Source organism: Coregonus lavaretus, assembly GCF_964263955.1.
Source record: "Coregonus lavaretus genome assembly, chromosome: 3".
NCBI classification, from domain to species: domain Eukaryota; kingdom Metazoa; phylum Chordata; class Actinopteri; order Salmoniformes; family Salmonidae; genus Coregonus; species Coregonus lavaretus.
This window is the reverse complement of record NC_139990.1, coordinates 70,519,521-70,540,288: the sequence shown is the minus strand read 5'-3', so window position 1 is coordinate 70,540,288 and position 20,768 is coordinate 70,519,521. Positions and strand designations below refer to the sequence as shown.

Here is a 20,768-nt window from a genome sequence, read left to right as displayed (position 1 = left end):
CTGGTCGGTCCCTGGATGGGAGACCAGATGCTGCTGGAAGTGGTGTTGGAGGGCCAGTAGGAGGCACTTTTTCCTCTGGTCTAAAAAATATTTTATCCCAATACCCCAGGGCAGTGATTGGGGACATTGCCCTGTGTAGGGTGCCGTCTTTCAGGTGGGACGTTAAGCGGGTGTCCTGACTCTCTGTGGTCACTAAAGATCCCATGGCACTTAACCCCTGTGTCCTGACTAAATTCCCAATCATCCCCAGCTTATTCCTTCCTCTCCCTTGTAACTATTCCCTAGGTCATTGCTATAAATGAGAATGTTTTCTCAGTCAACTTACCTGGTAAAATGAGTTCTGTACAGGAATGTGGAAAGTATGCCATTATCATTCCAAGAGAGCTATTGGGCTTGGGGAAGGATATGTGTGTGCTATGTTACTTTTATACAGTATTATAACTGTAAAGACCTTTTGGCATGGACTGAGGAGGAGACACTGTGAAACCGTTTTGATAGTAGGTAATGACCCTTGCTAACAATGTATGGTTTTCCCAGTTGCAATAATCTCCTAGCTATGTATTTTATCCATGTTCTGGGTCTATTACAGGGCATGTCACTCAGGATCCTTTCTCTGTTGAGTTTCTCTGGCAGAAAGAGCAGGGTCTTGTCAAAGGGCCCCATTGTGCAGGGCCCTTGTGCGCCATGCAGGCCCATAGTCCAATAGATAACCCTTGTTGTTTCTGCGCAGGCCTGGATGAGGCAGATGTGAACCCGAACAATGGCTGCCCCTCTGAGAAGGCGGCGGCGGTGACTGACTCCACGGGCGCTGAGGGGCCCAGCAGCTCCTGGAACGAAGCCAGCACAGCTGATGCTGACGATAGCGCCGTGCCACGCCCCCACCTGGTCCGCCTCTTCTCCCGAGATGCCCCGGGCCGCGAGGACAACACCTTCAAAGACCGCCCTTCTGAATCGGATGAGCTACAGACCATCCAAGAGCACAGCGGAGCGGGATCAGAGTGTGGTTCAGAGGATCAGGATCTAGACTAAGTTTGTTTCTTTGCTCTCCTTTCTCTCTCTTAATACCCCCTTCGCTCTCACCTGAGAGACAGAACCCCACTTACAGAGATACTAGCAGCACTATCCAACCCAAACCACTGACATGGCAACTGCAAGCTCCTCTGGACTGTCTAGCCTGGGAAGGAAAAAGAAGGCCCCTGGCCTTATGGATCAAATTGGGAACTTCTTTGGAGGGGACAAGAAAAGGAAGAGCAAGGTGAGGAAAGGGGAGAGTTTGATTTGTTTTAAAGATACACCTCTAAAGTACCATGGTTAATTTTTGTGTTCACTCTTCCAGTCTTAAGTTGAGGGACTGATGTCTGATTTGTGATTTTGGCAGATTGTGAGCTGCAAGAATTTGTCACAAGTTTTTGTTTCAATTTGCTTAGATTTTATTTAATTTTTGTCTATTTTTTTCATGTGATGTACCAAAGTTAATGACATTCTCCTGAAATGTGCTTATTTGCGAATGAATGGCATTGAAAGCTACATTTAGACATGGAGAACTGATTTGGGTGTGGTTTGAGATTGGTGTAGCGCAAAGAGGCTATGACTTAAAGTCATTGGAATAATTGTTTTGTAATTGTTATTTTATCGTGGTTCTTTCATTAAAATGTCATATTTGACATTTTATTTCAGTTAAAGCTTCAAAGCATCTGCGGTACTTATATGGTCATAGTTGTGGTACAGTACAAGTGAATGATTGAATTGTTCCATTTAAATGTGTGTTTGCTTTCATTCTGAATATACTGTATGCTTAACTCATAAATATATCTAAAACTGGAGCCATTTTAAAGTTGTTTTATCAGGTATTTTTAAGAGAGAGTAACGATTCGGGAGATTTCATGGGGAAATTGGTATAAATGTCAACACCCTTACTTGGATGTATTTTGGGAGAGACTGTTATGATTGAAGCTCAAATTTGAAATTATTATGCTACCAATTTTCCTGATTTCTGACTCTAGTTGTTAGCCATTTTAACTGTGGATAGTCCATGGTGGAGAACTATATCCTAAATGCCTTGCATGGACCTCCATCGGGTGTGGAGAGAGTCTTCGACTAGGATTCTCTCACTCTCCATCTTTACAAAGCAGCTCTATCCCATAATATTGTACATAATCCAACATAAATAATATACCATGTATAAACCCATTTATCTAGGCTAATCCTTATCCTATATGGGTTTGTGAAGAATTCAAGATGCTGCGTTGTGTAGTTGGAGAGCAGGTTCAGATAATATATGTAATTTAGCAGACGCTTTCATCCAAAGCAATTTACAGACATGCGTATATACATTTTAAGTATGGGTGGTCCCGGGAATTGAACCCACTATCCTGGCGTAGCAAGCGCCATGCTCTACCAACTGAGCTACCTGGACACAGGTGTGTGTGGATAACTGTTGCGGTAAAGTGAGAATAGTTGAGCCCACATTGCCTCGTTTGTCTCGCTCTCTCTATATCTCTGTGATATGCTAATGCTAAATCCCAAAGCCTCTCCTTGAGCTGGTGACCTGGGATGTAGATAAAGATCGATATGCCAACCCATTGCAGTGCACATTTCAGTCAGCTTGGCACTGTTTGTGTATCAGTTGTCAACTTTGGAAGCAAAGCAAAGTCTAAAACACAGCTTACTGTACATTTCAACAGAGTTATGTGTTGAAGTTGGTACAGTGTATTGAAGAGAGAGTCCAACTCTGTTTTGTTGTCCAGCTCTGTTTCAGTCCACTCTGGGGATTAGGAGTTAATTCCTCATTGGTTCAGAGAGGTGAATGGTAGTTTCAGATGATGATCCAATAGGTTGCAGAATGAGGTCGGAACAGTCTCAACAATATGCATTCTCCCAAGCCTTATAACAACTTCAGAGAGGACAAAATAAAAAGTAATTTTAGCCGTTTTTTATTTGTTTCGAAATGATTTGGTTGTGTGCATACTAAATCAGATTATTTCACGTTTTAAACATAATTGAAATGTACTACTAAAACATATCTGCCACGTGTGAAAATGTCAGTGTTTTGCCGGTCAAATTTGAATGAACAAAATTATTGTAAAAATACTGTGTTTGAGTTTGAGGCAGTATTTGCTTTTTGTTTTCTATCTATTTGATCTGTTTTTGACGGGGATGTTTGAATTTCATTGTCGCCTCTTTCTGCTCTTTCAGGAAATCGTCAGTTGTTTTCTACATCAGAGGAGTTAGTTTATGACTAAAGGAAACATGACAAATATTTATGTTTTTACCAAGGGGTTGCCTTCAGATGTCTAATAAGTATTTGTATTTCCAATATATGATGCGTAGGAGTGTCCCACCTAACTCTGTTGCCTCGAGCAGAATATTGTTTTCTGCAATGATCAAAGTTTGAAAAAGGAAAAAACTGGTAAAAAAATATGAAATCTTAAAGGTCCAATGTAGCTGTTTTTTAATCTAATATCAAATCATATCTGGGTAACAGTCATGTACCTTACTGTGATTGTTTTCAATTAAAATTGTCAAAAATAAACAAAAATAGCTTCTTAGCAAAGAGCAATTTATCAAGCAAGAATTTAGCTAGGACTCTGTGGGAGTGGTCTGAGTGGGGAGGGGAAAACTAGCTGTTATTGGCAGAGAGGTTTGGAACTCTCTTTCTTATTCGTCTATTAACTAATTTACCGCCTGGTGATCCCACCAAAACAGGCTTACATTACAGGCTGTCTTTTCAAACAGCTCTTACACTAAAAGGGAATTGTCATAATTTTCACAGTATTATTCTAACCTCATAGTGTGGAAACACCTTCCTAATTTTGAGTTGCACCCCCTTTTGCCCTCAGAACAGCCTCAATTCGTCGGGGCATGGACTCTACAAGGTGTCGAAAGTGTTCCACAGGGATGCTGGCCCATGTTGACTCCAATGGTTCCCACAGTTGTGTCAAGTTGGCTGGATGTCCTTTGGGTGGTGGACCATTCTTGATACACACAGGAAGCTGTTGAGTGTGAAAAACCCAGCAGCGTTGCAGTTCTTGACATACTCAAACCGGTGTGCCTGGCACCTACTACCAAATCCTGTTCAAAGGCACTTAAATATTTTGTCTTGCCCATTCACCCTCTGAATGGCACACATACTACAATCCATGTCTCAATAGTCTCAAGGCTGAGAAATCCTTCTTTAACCTATCACCTCCCTTTCATCTACACTGAATGGAGTGGATTTAACAAGTGACATCAATAAGGGATCATAGCTTTCAGCTGGATTCACCTGGTCAGTATATGTCATGGAAAGAGCAGGTGTTCCTAATGTTTTGTACACTGAGTGTATATAAAACACAGGAAAGTCACATTTTTGACTGCACTGGGCCTTTAATCTTATAAATATAGTTTATAACAAAACATAAAATAGTTATGACGTTTTCAATGCTATATTTTCCTTAGAAACTCAGCATTAGTGGCCATATCCATTACAGTGGTGAAAGAATACTATGTAGAATACTGTATCAAATGTTGTCACTGTGTACCCTTGAGCATGTTTGAGTCATACATGTATAGTTGCCTTCAACTGGTATGGGAACCTCATATTAATTATCTCCAGCACCAAACCAGTGTCTACATATGTAAAAACAGTGTGTTTCTATGATCTGTGGTTAAAAAATAAGAAGATAGGTCCTACATATTTTAAATGCTTCTCAGGGTCACAGGGTAGGATTAATATTTTTAAAAAACGGTGATTTTCTAAACCTGCAACAAGTTGCTAGCTCCCCATGTCACCACGAATCTCATAGTGTTTGAAAATCACAATTTTTTATGTTTTTGTTGATGTCATTGGGTAGAACTTATTGACTTTATATTTGTTTCTACAAAAAGTTGAAATGAGCTGTTTTCACATATGTAGCCACTGGTAGTGTGCTGGAGATAATGAACAGCAAGTTGAAAAGTGGTAGAATTGCCCTTTAACCTTTTACTGCAGTGGGCTAAATCAGGGTCACAGCGTTTCTTGGTAGTCTTTAAAAAATCTACTTTGAAACAAAAGTATACACCTCACTCAGACTGACATTTTGTCAAATAAATAAATAATTATGTTTATTAATTATGAAATTATGAAAAATATGAATACAATTCCACCCATGAGGCCACTAGGTCATTTGACTGCAGGAAAGGGCTACTGTTGTTGACAGATATGAACGTTCACTATTGAGCCATTGATCCTTTCACAAACTGGAATTAGCTCTTTCTGTTGTACATTCTTGTCTTGGTTTCACCTGTATTTTTTGTCTTTTAATTAGTTGATCCTGGTTTGAAACTAGTTAATGGGAATCTGCATGGAGATGTCATATTTATTTTAAGAAATTGTAAAGATATCACCAAAAACAAAGACAACTGGTTTAACCTCAGGAACTTAAGCCAATTTGTTACCTGTCAAAGCTGATTGGTAATCCATATTATTCAGAATGGGAAAGACCTTATTAGACTAATTTGATGGATAACTGAGTGTCTATGTGCAGTCACCATGAAACTGAACCCCATGTCATCAAAATAAGCCAATTAAAATATGGGGTCTATTGGGTAACTTTGTCGGAACTAGGACCCGATAGCCTGAAGAATGTTTGAGTACAACAACAGTTTATGATTCAGAAGCCAAAACGTTTTGCACTCATCCTTGGCCTGGGAACCAGTCTGTTCGTGCCATCATGACAAACATCTAAAAAAAAAAATGTGCATGACAAGGAGTGTCATGATAGCAGAAGCAAACTGATACCCGGACTAACCCAACCCCAGTGTCTTGGCCAAAAAGCTTCTAAGAGCTGAACTCCTCCCGCCAGCTAGATGGAGCACCGCTCAGGTTCACTGGTGTCTTTTACCCAGACCTGGTTCAAATACTATTTAAAATAATTTCAAATACTTCAGCTGGGCTTGATTGAGCTTGCCTGGTGCAATGGAGCCAATAGAATAGTCGCAAAAGTGCAAACCCTGCACATCTGGAACTCTAGGCAGACTAGAGCAAACGCTAAAAGTATTTTAAAGAGTTCAAATAGTATTTGAACCCAGGTCTTCCTTTCCCCTGTCAGGAACTGTGTGTGTGTGTGTGTGGGGGGGGGGGTCTGTTTGATCCCAGGGTGGATCTATAGATCTTATTCTCTGATCCCTTTTGTAATGCTTTGAGCTATCCAACCGATGCTTGTAATTTTGTTTGTATATCCTGTGAATTGTAATGGCCAACATCTGTTCCTAACCTGATCCTGTTCTGAGCTTTTGGATAAATGGCTTGATTAAACTATCTTAACAACACCCACCCTGAGCAGTGTTTGTTATGCTTTTGTATTGTTGTTGTTTTTATTATGTAATGTCACTTTTAATAACCCTCCTCTGATGCAACAGTACAATGTATGTCCTTCTAACTATTCTGCTAATAACAGGTGCAGTCACACCACAGAATGTTTGGAACAAAAACATAACTGGACATTTTCACACTGATTTGCGCATACAATGTGGTTATTGCTGATTTTCACATTGTATGCTCTCAGTCAGTGACATTGACTGACATTTCAGTTTCGATCCAGGCTAGCTTGAGGAGAAACCTCTCATGCTGGGTTGAGGTGGTCTATGCTAGGAATAGCCAATGGAGAAACTGGCCCAGTTGTAGAGGAAATGGAATGTACTATTCCCAATTGATTTGTCTTTTCACTTCTTGACTGGATAAAACTGCACTCTGCAGTAACAGCATACTTGTCTAGACAATGCTGGGAGAAGTGTTGTGTAGACTTAATGGAAATATGAGGCTTACTCTTAGCTCAGCTTGTATTAAGTAGCTTAAGGCCATGTAAAATATGGGCCAATGTCTTGTTCCTTGGCCGCAGATGAAAGAATGACTGACACCCTGGTCCCAGATCTATCTGCGCTTTCTTAGCCAACTCCTATAATTGTTGTAACAGTCTGGCCTCACCTCAATCTCCATATCTGATCATGCTGTCATTGATGGACACAGTGAGAAGGTAATCATGTTTGGCATGACAATGACCATAGGATTTGACAAGACAGCATTAACAGATCTGTGACCAGGTTAATTTGCTGAATTCTTTATTTTGGAAATTCATCTTAGTACTGTCTGCCTTATCACTTTTATTCAACAGAAAATTATATTTCAGTCACATTTGTATTTGATGCTTTTTTAATTGAAAGTATTTTGGGAATTGCTTTTTAATTGAACATCTTGGAAAGCTTATCAATATATAGTACATCAGGATAAAACAACAGTTTAATACAAAATGAAAACAAGAAAGTCTGTCTCACTTTGTCTGTCTCACTTTGTTGTCTGTCTCACTTTGTCTGTCTCACTTTGTTGTCTGTCTCACTTTTTGGAGACCTCCTGGGAAGTATTTTCATTCATAACTGAATATGAATGAGTGGACTGGAATTGCCAATGAGATGCTACTTCTCAATGAATTCATTAGATGTGCCTCATGGTCCAAAATCAAAGAGTCAATGCTACCTTGTTCTTAATTTTTCAATGTGTATATTTTACAAAATCGAAGACATTAATAGAGATAGCCAGAGTCAAGTTAGTGCAGTCTCATTTGCATTTATTCTAAAGTGTTCCTATTGAGAGTGAAACAAGGACAAGACAAATAATCTGAACTTCCTCTGAGCACTACATTTATTTGACATTCATGTCAGATAGTGGTGTAGTTTGTGTTTTGTTTGTTTTAGGATCCAGATTTGATGAGAACGGAGGAGTGTAGAGCATACCTACTATAGCCTTACTTTCAACTGGCACTGTAAGATAAGCACTGTCAAAAGTCAAGAGCTAGGTCTCACTAGACGTTAGGTCCAGTACCCTGGTTTTGGATGGTAAAGAACCAGTTCAACTATGGTTTAGTAGATTGTAGTCTCCAACTTTGTCTTGTTATTGTTGTCAATGTTAGGGAATGACCTAGAGCTCCACTGCTTTCTAATATGACACTTTGTTTTAAACTGTCGACCCCATGAGGTAGTTGTCCAATTCCTGCTAGCTTCCCCTAAATAGTTGGAGAAGTTGCAGCACAGAGACAACTGAAGAGGTCATCTGGCAGTAGAAGTACTTCAAAAAGTCTGTCCTCCTGAGACTACGAACTGTTACAGTAGATTTCACTCCAAAGTAGGAGTCACTCAGTGTCTAGTGGATCTGCAGCCGGTGAGTCTTATTAACCAATCGGCGAGTTGTCAGTTATGACACTGACGGACATTGTTCTTTGTGATCAATCAAATCCAAGTCAAATGTGAAGCTGTGATGGATTGAGAAGGAGCATGCACTGTATATACAGTGGGGGGAAAAAGTATTTAGTCAGTCACCAATTGTGCATGTTCTCCCACTTAAAAAGATGAGAGAGGCCTGTAATTTTCATCATAGGTACACGTCAACTATGACGGACAAAATGAGAAAAAAAAATCCAGAAAATCACATTGTAGGATTTTTTATGAATTTATTTGCAAATTATGGTGGAAAATAAGTATTTGGTCAATAACAAAAGTTTCTCAATACTTTGTTATATACCCTTTGTTGGCAATGACACAGGTCAAACGTTTTCTGTAAGTCTTCACAAGGTTTTCACACACTGTTGCTGGTATTTTGGCCCATTCCTCCATGCAGATCTCCTCTAGAGCAGTGATGTTTTGGGGCTGTCGCTGGGCAACACGGACTTTCAACTCCCTCCAAAGATTTTCTATGGGGTTGAGATATGGAGACTGGCTAGGCCACTCCAGGACCTTGAAATGTTTCTTACGAAGCCACTCCTTCGTTGCCCGGGCGGTGTGTTTGGGATCATTGTCATGCTGAAAGACCCAGCCACGTTTCATCTTCAATGCCCTTGCTGATGGAAGGAGGTTTTCACTCAAAATCTCACGATACATGGCCCCATTCATTCTTTCCTTTACACGGATCAGTCGTCCTGGTCCCTTTGCAGAAAAACAGCCCCAAAGCATGATGTTTCCACCCCCATGCTTCACAGTAGGTATGGTGTTCTTTGGATGCAACTCAGCATTCTGTGTCCTCCAAACACGACGAGTTGAGTTTTTACCAAAAAGTTCTATTTTGGTTTCATCTGACCATATGACATTCTCCCAATCCTCTTCTGGATCATCCAAATGCACTCTAGCAAACTTCAGACAGCCCTGGACATGTACTGGCTTAAGCAGGGGGACACGTCTGGCACTGCAGGATTTGAGTCCCTGGCGGCGTAGTGTGTTACTGATGGTAGGCTTGGTTACTTTGGTCCCAGCTCTCTGCAGGTCATTCACTAGGTCCCCCGTGTGGTTCTGGGATTTTTGCTCACCGTTCTTGTGATCATTTTGACCCCACGGGGTGAGATCTTGCGTGGAGCCCCAGATCGAGGGAGATTATCAGTGGTCTTGTATGTCTTTCATTTCCTAATAATTGCTCCCACGGTTGATTTCTTCAAACCAAGCTGCTTACCTATTGCAGATTCAGTCTTCCCAGCCTGGTGCAGGTCTACAATTTTGTTTCTGGTGTCCTTTGACAGCTCTTTGGTCTTGGCCATAGTGGAGTTTGGAGTGTGACTGTTTGAGGTTGTGGACCGGTGTCTTTTATACTGATAACAAGTTCAAACAGGTGCCATTAATACAGGTAACGAGTGGAGGACAGAGGAGCCTCTTAAAGAAGAAGTTACAGTTCTGTGAGAGCCAGAAATCTTGCTTGTTTGTAGGTGACCAAATACTTATTTTCCACCATAATTTGCAAATAAATTAATAAAAAATCCTACAATGTGATTTTCTGGATTTTTTTTCTCAATTTGTCTGTCATAGTTGACGTGTACCTATGATGAAAATTACAGGCCTCTCTCATCTTTTTAAGTGGGAGAACTTGCACAATTGGTGGCTGACTAAATACTTTTTTTCCCCACTGTACATCATTTTAATGTATGGTTTATGGATGTTTCACCTATTGTGGGTAAGATCTGTTTATTTGACAGTGGGCGGTTTGTGATTTTTGTGTGTCCACAATAACTCACACACTGTCTCAATAGGATAGGATGTGGCCCACCAACCTCCTGCTCCTTAATAAATTATACATTATTACAATTCATTTATTCCAGAATAAATGATTGACCGTGATCCATTTTTGAAGGAATCAGCGTCTGTCCAGGTTTGACCTCCTGCACGTCTGAGGAGAGAGGTTCGACTGTAATTAAATATAGGAGGTGTCCTATGAGTCCTGAATACTCTCTCTACCTGGGTCTAGGTGACCTTGTTCTTCACTGCAGGAAACCGTTGGTTACACTTTATTTGACACGTCACTGTGACATTAACATGAAGGTGTAATCTGGTGTCAAATCCATTCCTATTGTCATGATAGAGGTAACGTTTTGCATTATGATTGTACTGACCTAGCACCCCTGGATAACAGCCTCTATGTCAGGGGTGTCATAAAATGGTAGACCAAAATTCATAGTGAAACGACACTTGACGTGTTAATGGGAGAGTGAAGTGTCAAATGAAGTGTTATCGAACATTCTCTATCACGGCTGGGCTGCCATGCTTGCAGCTAGCTGAGTTTAGAAATGATGACTGGACATCTATTGTTATGTAAATTCAATCATGAATGTTGAGGATGAAACAGGCTTTGCAGCTTCATGACAGTGTGGAAATTTTTTGTTGTTTTTCTTTTTCGCTGTGGAATGAGCACAGCTACATTGTGAAGTCTGAATTGTGGGCAAATGACAATGTGGTCCACGCCAGGAACACACACTTATCTCTCAAACACTTCAAACATCAAACAGAGAGAGGAGAACATTCCCTCCATCCCTTCCTCTCTCCCACCCTACGCAACAATCCCCTGCTCTGCTCTATCCTGAAAGGACCCTCCTTGCGTCAGAATCCCGTTGTCCTTTGAACACTCCTCTTGTGTTGGAAAATTAAAACCTATACTGACAACATCCAATGCAACATGATTCAGTAAAGGACGTGAAGTTCATAACTAAATATTGTGATCCTTCTTTACAAATAAATCAAAACGGATTCTAAATTCAGAATTTAGGATTACTCAATGCAAAATAAGGTAGAGAGGATTTACTGACTTGTCGGTGTTCTGAAAAAAAAAAGTTGAATAAAAAAATAATATGTTTTACTTTCAGAACTATTGCCTGAATCCCTGATGCATTTTGAATGACCTTTTACTCCTAGTATAGGAGGCTGCTGAGGGGAGAACAGCTAATAATAATGGAACAGAGCAAATGGAATGGCATCAAACACCTAGAAACCATGTGTTTGATGTATTTGATACCATTCCACTGATTCCGATCCAGTCATTACCACAAGCCGGTTCTCCACAATTAAGGTGCCACCAACATCCTGTGACTCCTAGAGTCCTAAAACCTCCACAGAACAATACTTTACAAAATAATCTGAATCAGCTAAAATGCCAACGTGATGTGACATACAGTACTGTATAATTTTTGGTCTAATTGGTCTAGACAAACCCGAGGCAACACTGAAATCACTACTGAGCACCTCTCCCTCTTCACGTCTATTCCTCTTTTACTAACTCTTTGCCTGTCTTACCCCTGTCTTTCAATGTCTCTCTCACTCTACTTCTCTCCCTCCACTTTCTCTTCCTAACACTCTCTCTCAGGCTGCTCAATCTCTGGAACTGTACTTAGTGGGAACATAACTGGAACTTCTGATGTGTGTAGTTCATCACTTTGATGTGACAATGTGCACTTGAGACCTCAAGTCAATGTTCAAAATAAATAATTCCTAATCAACTGTGGACAGGGTTCTGCAATGGCTATCAGTAATCAACCCCTCGGACTGAGTCCCAAATGGCACCATATTCCTTATATAGTACACTACTTTTGATGGGCTTTGGTCAAAGGCAGTGCACTATATAGGGAACAGGGTGCCATTTGGGACGCAGACCAGTTGCCTCCATCTTGGTGACAGAGCTGCTGGGACATAATAACCGTTGAGTCATCCGGTCGCAGCTGTGAGGCAGATCAGTTCTTCACAACAACAAGCAGTGGGATTAATTCACCTGTACCAGCTCCAGCACAAACCCAGTGAGCACTTTTTGGTTGAAACAAACGTCTTTTCAATGTCTTTTGCTCATAGGGAACAAGCTGACCAACCAACACCCGTGCTGCCTGGCTATTCTACTGAGCATCATCTGTATTCATAAATGTGTTGGATATTATCATCCACTTCCAGTAGAATGATACGCTTAGTTTGATATATTCTAAATTACCTCTGGTCCTCCGCGTTAGATACCTATTTATTGGAGAGTATAATGCTCATAAGCACAAACACATTTTCTATGGTAATGTATTTATTTACTTAGGTCATTGTCTGCATGAGTCTGCATCCATCCAACCATCCATCCATATATGGGCAACAAAGACAGTGAATGACATGCAATTGGAGCATTAACGAGTGGATTATAATGTGAATGATGGACACGGGTGAAAGTTTGCCCTCTCATTTCGGTAAAGTTCAGTCTCTTTACTCTCTTCACTCACTGACATTAATGGGGGCATAAAGGTACCCTCACTCCACAAAATACCACAGAGAGAGAGGCACATTAGGAAGAAATGGGTTTCGCTATATCAAAGGATGTTATTCACAAACATAACCCCTAAATAGCCGACGGAATAATCAGGGTTATTATTGAGAAAATGACGATGAATCATTTCAGAATCACACCATTATAATTAAGGTCCCAGCTGTGTGTGTCTGCAAAGTACATGTTAGAGCCTATTGTGAGAGAGAGAGAGGGGATGCTATGTATTCAAGTTCAGGAGAATGAGATGTAGAGCTCATTTTACATTCATCCCTATCCAACCCTCTAAAGGTTTGTTTGTCTGAAGTACAACTTCATTGTATTGATCTCTACTTAACTTCCCCTTCAACAGCATTTAGTGTTGATATTTACCGCACTTTGCAAAGATCCAAAACATTTCTTACTGATTTTATTCATGTATTTATAATTCCTTCATCCAGTTAGTTTCTAATCACTTATTTTCAGTTTTAATTAGTTTTGGATGGGCGTCATCTGTGGGCAGCTACGTCAGTCTGCTGTGAATGACTCAAGATAGCTTATCTCAGGTCCTCTGTGATGGTAAGAGCTCCCCAGCTAGTCTCTCCATCTGAAGAAGAAGCCGTTCTACAGCCCCAGGAAATGTGCTCCAGCTTCCCTGGTGTTTGGCAATATGCCACCAGCTGTTTCCAATGGTAACACCTTTCAGGAACTGGAGAGTGGAGCCAGAGTAGAGCCTGGTCTGGTTCAGGGAGCACACTTTATTGTTATGTTGTGTTGGGCTATATGTAATCCGGCTGTGCCTTTATAATGTTCTTCCACCCCTCCCTCCTTTCCTTCTTCCACCCCTCCCTCCTTTCCTTCTTCCACCCCTCCCTCCTTTCCTTCTTCCACCCCTCCCTCCTTTCCTTCTTCCACCCCTCCCTCCTTTCCTTCTTCCACCCCTCCCTCCTTTCCTTCTTCCACCCCTCCCTCCTTTCCTTCTTCCACCCCTCCCTCCTTTCCTTCTTCCACCCCTCCCTCCTTTCCTTCTTCCACCCCTCTCTTCTTTCCTTCTTCCATCCCTCTCTTCTTTCCTTCTTCCACCCCTCTCTCCTTTCCTTCTTCCATATCTCCCTCCTTTCCTTCTTCCACCCCTCCCTCCATTTCCTCCAGGGTTCTTTCCGTGGCCTGTCCTCCTCTCCAGCCAGACCTGCCAAGGCAGCCCCTAAGGGTGGGGAGAACGCTGTTGTGCGCCTCTTCAGAACGATCGTGAGTCACCCCATTTGCATAGTTTGCCTACTACTGTTGATGTTTGACTTGTTGATATGAGGGCGACAGGTAGCCTACCAGTTAAGAACAGGAAGCCTAGCGGTTAAGAGCAGGAAGCCTAGCGGTTAAGAGCAGGAAGCCTAGCGGTTAAGAGCAGGAAGCCTAGCGGTTAAGAGCAGGAAGCCTAGCGGTTATGAACAGGAAGCCTAGCGGTTAAGAGCAGGAAGCCTAGCGGTTAAGAGCAGGAAGCCTAGCGGTTAAGAGCAGGAAGCCTAGCGGTTAAGAGCAGGAAGCCTAGCGGTTAAGAGCAGGAAGCCTAGCGGTTAAGAGCAGGAAGCCTAGCGGTTAAGAGCAGGAAGCCTAGCGGTTAAGAGCAGGTAGCCTAGCAGTAGAAAGAGCTTTAGGCCAGTAAGCGAAAGGTCACTGGTTTGAATCCCTGAGCCAACTAGGTGAAAAATCTTTAGCAAGGCACTTAACCCTAATTGCTCCTGTAAGTCGCTCTGGATAAGAGTGTCTGTTAAATGACTAAAATGTAATGAGAAATACCCTCATCTATTGTATTTCTAAAGGTCTGTGTCACTCTCTCCCCTCAGGTGTCCCCTGCCCCTCCTAAGTCTAGGGTGAGCATTTATCTTACTCTTTGTCAATATTGTCCAATAGAGGAGTTGAAGATTGTTTTAGTCTTTGGATGTGATTGTGTATTTGGCTTTGTTAACATGTGACGTCACTGAATGTCGTGTACTGTATGTCACTGAATCTGTGCTCTCTCTGATGACGCGAGCGTCTGCCTTACTCTGCTCTTCCCTGGATGTGGACTCTCTTCTTGCTGCACTGCCTTTTCTCTGAGTAAGACTTGTGTTTAACTTTCCTCTCCTCGCCCCTGTGTCTCACTACTGTCTATTCCCTGTCTCTGTCTCTTACATGTCCTTGTCCAGTGGACGGCAATGACTGCGAAACTAGGCCTGGTACGTGGTTAAACGCTACAGCTAAAGAAAACGAAGAGAAAAATCCCAGGCCGTTCCTTAAACAGTATATTCTGTAGCCATTTTAAGGCTTGAGAGCTTGTTGTAATCCATGCATACAGTACATGCATAATGCCCTCATCAGTTTTTCTCTTTGATTAAATTACGTTTTGAGTGGTTTTGTTTGGCAAGCTCTCCGCCTCTGGCTCAATTGAATATCCAGTTCTTTATTTGCTGAAGTCGTTTTTCCCTTTCGATATGATAACCAGCAGCTTAATCCTACCTTTTCTTATTCGCCCTGCTGAAGTCTCGTCCTCTTCTCTTGGCCCCTGTGTGTGTGTACGACCGTGCATGCATGTGTGTGTGTGTACATGCGTTTGTGTCTTTGTGTGTGTCTCTGTATGTCTCTGTGTGTATGTGTGTCAGTGGAGGCTGCTGAGGGGAGGACAGCTCATAGCAATGCCTGGAATGGATTCAATGGAATGGTATCAACCACATGGAAACCACATGTTTGATACCATTCCATTGACTCCATTCCAGTGTGTGAGTGTGTGGTGTTGGTGTGTGTGTGTGTTGTGGGTGTTATGAGTCACACATAACAGCTAACACTGTGTGGGGGTAAAATAACCGAGTGATAAGGGATGAGACCTTTAAAGCTCTTCTCTGAGGTAAGGGATCTTTAAATAACACGTTGAAGTGTTCCTCCCCACCATTTAATTCATCCTTGTGTATGTTTATTGGAGTTTTACTTGAACAGTTCAGTCTAATCCCCCTGTGAGAGTCAGAGCAGCCAAAGCTCAGCTGTTACTGAGATTGAATTTCAAATGTTTTGATTTAGAAAGTGCTTAAGTGAAGCACTTCCACTTTGACTCAGATTGATTTGCTCCACTGCTTCAATGCCACCACAAATGAGCCACTTTTTGATCCAGGCTGGTTGTGTTGTAGCCATCTCTTCTATAACCTCGTCACCTGCTGGCTCTCAGTTGAACCTGGGGACAAGGCTATCGCTTCTATTGTTTTGATGCAACAGGATATTATCAGAAAACATTGTTTTGTACTAAACAGCCATGCAATACCCGCGTAGGATATGTACATGTGATGCCGCTTTTTAGCCATTAGTAAATCATTTCGATGAACAAACACAGAGATGAGTTGGCAAAAGCACACACTGACTGGGCCACCATGCTAACTGACAACAACAATGTCTCCCAGTGTCTTACCTCATCCCTGCTCTCTTCCAGGGGTCTCAGAAGTCAACAGGATCCGCTAAGGCGAAGAAGGCCGGTGCAGGGGACAGTGGAACCCTGTCCAAGATATTCAAAATGGTAAACAAAAACGCCACCCATTTTTAAGTGACAAAAACTCTCTAATCTGTCTTTTACAATAACATAAAAAGGGAATATCTAATTATATAATTCACTTTGTATGTTATTGAGACTAATTCCAGAATGTGCACTTGATGGGCTCTTTCCTTCTCTTTTATTCCTCCCTTCTGTCTCTCTCTTCTTCTTTCACCTCAGTGATGATACCCAGCATTCAGTGAGTAGCTGATGAGTCATGAGCGACAATATATATTTACTCTTACTTGCTATGCATTTATTCAACGTTGATAGGCTTAGGTGACACCTTCCATTGCCTATCATACCACCAGCACCTTGAGACAGTCTCTAGACAGTGGTAATTACAGTGTCTGGCTGATGCTACAGGCTTCATGCGTTAAAGAGTGCAGTTTGATGTCAAAGAGTGGCGCAGTGGTCTAAGGCACTGCATCGCAGTGCTAGCTGTGCCACTAGAGATCCTGGTTTGAATCCAGGCTCTGTCGTAGCCGGCCGCGACCGGGAGACCCATGGGGCGGCGCACAATTGGCCCAGCGTCGTCCAGGGTAGGGGAGGTAATGGCCGGCAGGTTTGTAGCTCAGTTGGTAGAACATGGCGTTTGCAACACCAGGGTTGTGGGTTCGATTCCCACGGGGGCCAGTATTTAAAAAATAATGTATGCACTCACTAACTGTAAGTCGCTCTGGATAAGAGCGTCTGCTAAATGACTAAAATGTAAAGGTAATGCTATTTTTGTAGCACCTAACATAATCGGCTGCTTAATTGCAGGCAGTGATGTTGCACCTGTGGGCCTACACGGGGCTGTGAAATAAATTGCTTAGGAGCAAGCTTTAGGGATAGGAGTCCTGCGTACTCTTAATGGCTGTTCTAAGAGCTCTGCTAACTGCAATGGGACATGTATAACATTACAATTGTGGCATGTGGTAGCTTTGCTCACTTTGCCGATGGCTTATGCGACTGCAAACACACCGTCAGGTAAGCCAAGCTATTATAGAAGCAATGCCATTCATTCTTTCTACAACTAGGACATTGCACTTTTAATTACATTGACCATCTGGTTCATGCATTGGTATACCCTGTATACGATACTGGGATGTATTACTGCAGACAGACTTATACAAGACGTCTTTCTCCGACGCAGTAGGCCACACATCAAGGCAGGGCAGACACACTTATATACACTTGAGTGAATACTTCCTGGCTTTCAGGGGAGCAGCACAGTACCCCAATGTGTGCATCTCAAACAGAGGACTGAGGTGTTTGGACAGAGAGTATACCCTCCGTATGAGATTTGAGATATTTTTGCCACAATCAGCAGCATCTAAAATGTACAGACTCTCCCTGACTCAACAGTTTTGCTTATTGTTTATACCAGGCCACGTTTCTCCCTCTGCTCCCGCTGTGAGGTGACAGGCTCTGAACTGGAGCAGTACTGATACAGTACTTAAGCAGTACATTCCCTTCACAACCTGTCAGAAACAGCTGACACGCTCCCCGACAGTAGAGAGGGACAATGTCCTTGGTAGAGCCATGGCACACTGAAACGGATTTCTTTCTGTCTCTGCCTCTGTCTTTCTGTCTCTGTATCTCTCTTTATGTCTCTCTCTCCCCATCTCGGTCTCTGCCTGTCTTTGTCACTTTTTGGCTCTCTTCTCTGTCTCTATTGTATCTCTCTCTGCCTCTCTCTTTTGGTCTCCGCCTCTCTTTCTCTGTCTCTGCCTCTGTCTGTCTGTCACTCTCCTTCTCTTACGCTCTCCGTTTATCTTTCTCAACATGGCATGGTGAATGCTAATCTCTGGGACATGCTCCGGAGGTTACTGGCAGAGTTTTAATTAGCCAGTCTGGCCCAAGCTTCAGATACAGTTATTTTAATTAGGCAGAATAGGCACAGGAAGCTGATGTTCCTATAGGTGCAGTCAGTGCACTCACAGTGGGTGTGTTGATCAGCAAGGCAACCAAGCACAGTCATCTTCATCATACCCTAGAGGGGAGACTTTTTAAAAGTAGACTTTTCAAAATGTTTAGAGTATCTGTATATTTTAGAGACTACATTTTCCCTGCATGGTGTCTTTGCTAGCTGGACTATATAGCATTATGAAACTAAAAGATGATGTAGAAGATGATTACATATACAAATGTGTGGGTAAAGTACACCAATCTTCTCTTGCTAATAGCTTGTTTCCCCACAATCTCTCTGCCTAATTGGCGTTAAGCTAAAGCCACCATATCTAGCGCTTCTGATTCCTCTATCTTTAATCATTATCTGCTTTGGGGGGGGGGGACAGCCTTTTATTTCAAATGTTTTGTTTTCATTTGTTTGGTGTTTTCCATTCTCCAGTTCTGGTACTGCATTCTAATTAGTTTCGAACCGATAATGATTTTCAGCTCAAATTGCTGTAAGAATGGCTCAGAGCTTGGCCCGTTTCCTCCCATATCCTTTTGTTTTAAGAGATTTAAAGGCTTTGTATGTTATGGATTATATTCATTCCAATCGTTCTCCCCAAAGAATTGTCTAATTTGTATAATCTTTGTTTCGTTCCAATCTTCCCCTCTTTCTCCCACTTTTATATCCCCACGAAAAAATGCAGCTTGGTGAACACAGTAGAACACATCATTGATCAGTTTTGGCCCCAACATGCAAATTAGAACTGGGAGATGTTTCTTTTTAGGGCACAGCCAAGAATTCACAAAATAAACTATGTAAATAATGTAGGCCTAGAACTCACCCACCTATTCTAACAAAACAATAGTACACAATGCTCAAGGCCACATAGACTGTGTTACCCTCCTACGGCAATATACAGCTGGACATTTGTGTCAGACTGTAATTAGCAGGTCCCTTTAGTGAGCATCGTTAGCAAATGACAAAAACAGTCCGTTTCCTGATGATGTGTTTCGTCTCTCTCTCTCTCTTGCAGGGCGCAAGCCGGACTGGGTCTCTACCCAAAAAATGAGGTCCCCTTTCAAGAGCACAAGGGCAGATGTCAAGAAAAGGGACACAAGTGGGGGAAAACAAAGAAGATAAAAAAACAGATCTTTGTCTAGACTCACACACCTCTCCCTGCTTTTCTAACACTTTTTCTAACATTTTTATAACTCAAATGCCTCCCCACCGCACCCGGCTGTTAGATATAGCGACACAATCTGTGCCCCCGCCCCCGCTCCTCCCTCCCGTGCAGCCATCTTGGATGTGAACTGTCACTGAAGTCATCCAGAACCCCCTTACAGCCTAAAAGACCCGTCGTAGCGCTACACTACCTGTGTCTTCATTTCTATTTCTGTCTGTCTGTATAGAGCTGTCTAACAAGGCTGGCTAACTGGACCAGACCTGGCTGAAGTAGCTTAGGTCCAACAGACCTGGCCCTGACCGCTTGTGGTTGTGAAAGTGTGAGCAGGTCTGGTTCTGGTTCAGAAACGAGTGGTTATCTGTCTTGTCATTCTTGTCTTTGTCGTTTCCCCCAAACCACACCCACTCTCCCATTTCTGTACATCCTGATATGAATTCATAGCTAAGCATGGTCTTACTCAGCTTGCATGTGTTGTTGTGATGGCCAGTTGGTCATGTGTTTGTATGTCTACCCTCCTGTATCATCAGTGTAAGTGTCCTGTCTTAAGTGTTGCTGTCCTTCCATGTTTTTACATTAGGGTCTATGGCTACCTGTGACATTCGGTGGTAAAATGACATCGAGCTACTGAAAGTTGTTAACCTACTAAAAGTCTCTGTCTGTAGTATCCACTGAATTGTAGAAATCAATGGATAATGTTATCATTTCTGATATTGTTTTTCAGCACATGTAGATTGATTAAGACACTAATGTGTATGGTATTGGGAGTTTTCCCATCCAGATATAACAGAGATTCTTCTGAAGTGCACTGTTTTGACCCTTGAAAAGCAGACACTGACTGCTCTGAAACCAAGCTCACGCTGGACCTGCCACAATCATGGCATTTCCAACGGGATGACAGATTCAGACCCTTTCCCCATTAGTGTAGTCTAGATTCTGTAGTCTTCTCTGTCTTAAGTGTCTCTTGCTTTATATATCTATCAAAGCACTGCACAAAATATGAATAAAAAACAGCTAGCTGAAGCAATGCCATTTCTGACTGCCAAAAACAATGTGCTGTGTTTACTCTGTGGATATTAAAAGACCAACACTGTCATAAAGGTGCTCGTTATTTAACTGTATAAAAGCATAAATGTTCTTAAAAAAAGATGAAGATGGATAGAGGACGTGGAGTTCGTTGACCAAGGCACGAACGAGGAGTTGCATAAACTGCTTATTACTGCCACTGTACTGTCCAATACCCCCACACCAAAGTGTCTTTCCTCCATTTGTATAAAAACAAACGTGTGTAATCTGTAGCATACTCTGCCTGCCCCCGTCGCCCCTCACCCACGTCTTAATGTGTGTGTGCGCGTTTTTGTATGGGTCCTGTGAATGAATGTAAATGAAACTCTTGAGACCCTCATTGTTGTATCTGAATTAAAAAGATGTACAACCAGCTACTTAATAACTTGAAAAAAGAAATAAAGGAATTAAAAATCATAAAACCGTTATGGGTCTCTGGTTGTGTTGTTTGATAGAAGTTTAAAAGTAGTGTACACACATGCAGTAACTTGCAGGTGTAGGGTACAAGAAGTGATGAAACATTCAACTCTGTTGCGGTATCCATCTTTGTTTAGGTCAGGTCATT

At 42.1% G+C, this 20,768-nt stretch overlaps 2 protein-coding genes across 8 annotated transcripts in view; both read left to right on the top strand.

The window, feature by feature from the left end:
- The window catches only part of LOC311113977 (myelin basic protein-like), a 54,383-nt gene extending 50,990 nt beyond the window's left edge, over positions 1-3,393 (top strand). The window contains exon 4 of the mRNA XM_084157137.1: positions 731-3,393. Within this exon, the coding sequence (XP_084013263.1) occupies positions 731-1,029 (299 nt within the window). The 3' untranslated portion in view covers positions 1,030-3,393. The remainder of the gene's footprint in view (positions 1-730) is intronic.
- LOC311113983 (myelin basic protein-like) lies at positions 951-20,630 on the top strand (the record flags this gene model as incomplete). 7 transcript variants are annotated; one of them, XM_084157141.1, is made up of 7 exons in its annotated part: positions 951-1,255; positions 13,679-13,774; positions 14,368-14,394; positions 14,710-14,739; positions 15,978-16,061; positions 16,257-16,275; positions 18,992-20,630. In XM_084157141.1, the coding sequence occupies 6 exons, from the start codon at positions 1,142-1,144 to the stop codon at positions 16,257-16,259; spliced, it is 354 nt and encodes a 117-aa protein (XP_084013267.1). In that variant the 3' UTR covers positions 16,260-16,275; positions 18,992-20,630. The 7 variants fall into 7 exon arrangements, with proteins under 7 accessions (XP_084013267.1, XP_084013269.1, XP_084013266.1 ...); XM_084157143.1 differs by having other exon boundaries at positions 960-1,255; positions 15,987-16,061; XM_084157144.1 differs by lacking the exon at positions 14,710-14,739 and having other exon boundaries at positions 963-1,255; positions 15,987-16,061.
- Between the last annotated feature and the right edge of the window lie 138 nt (positions 20,631-20,768).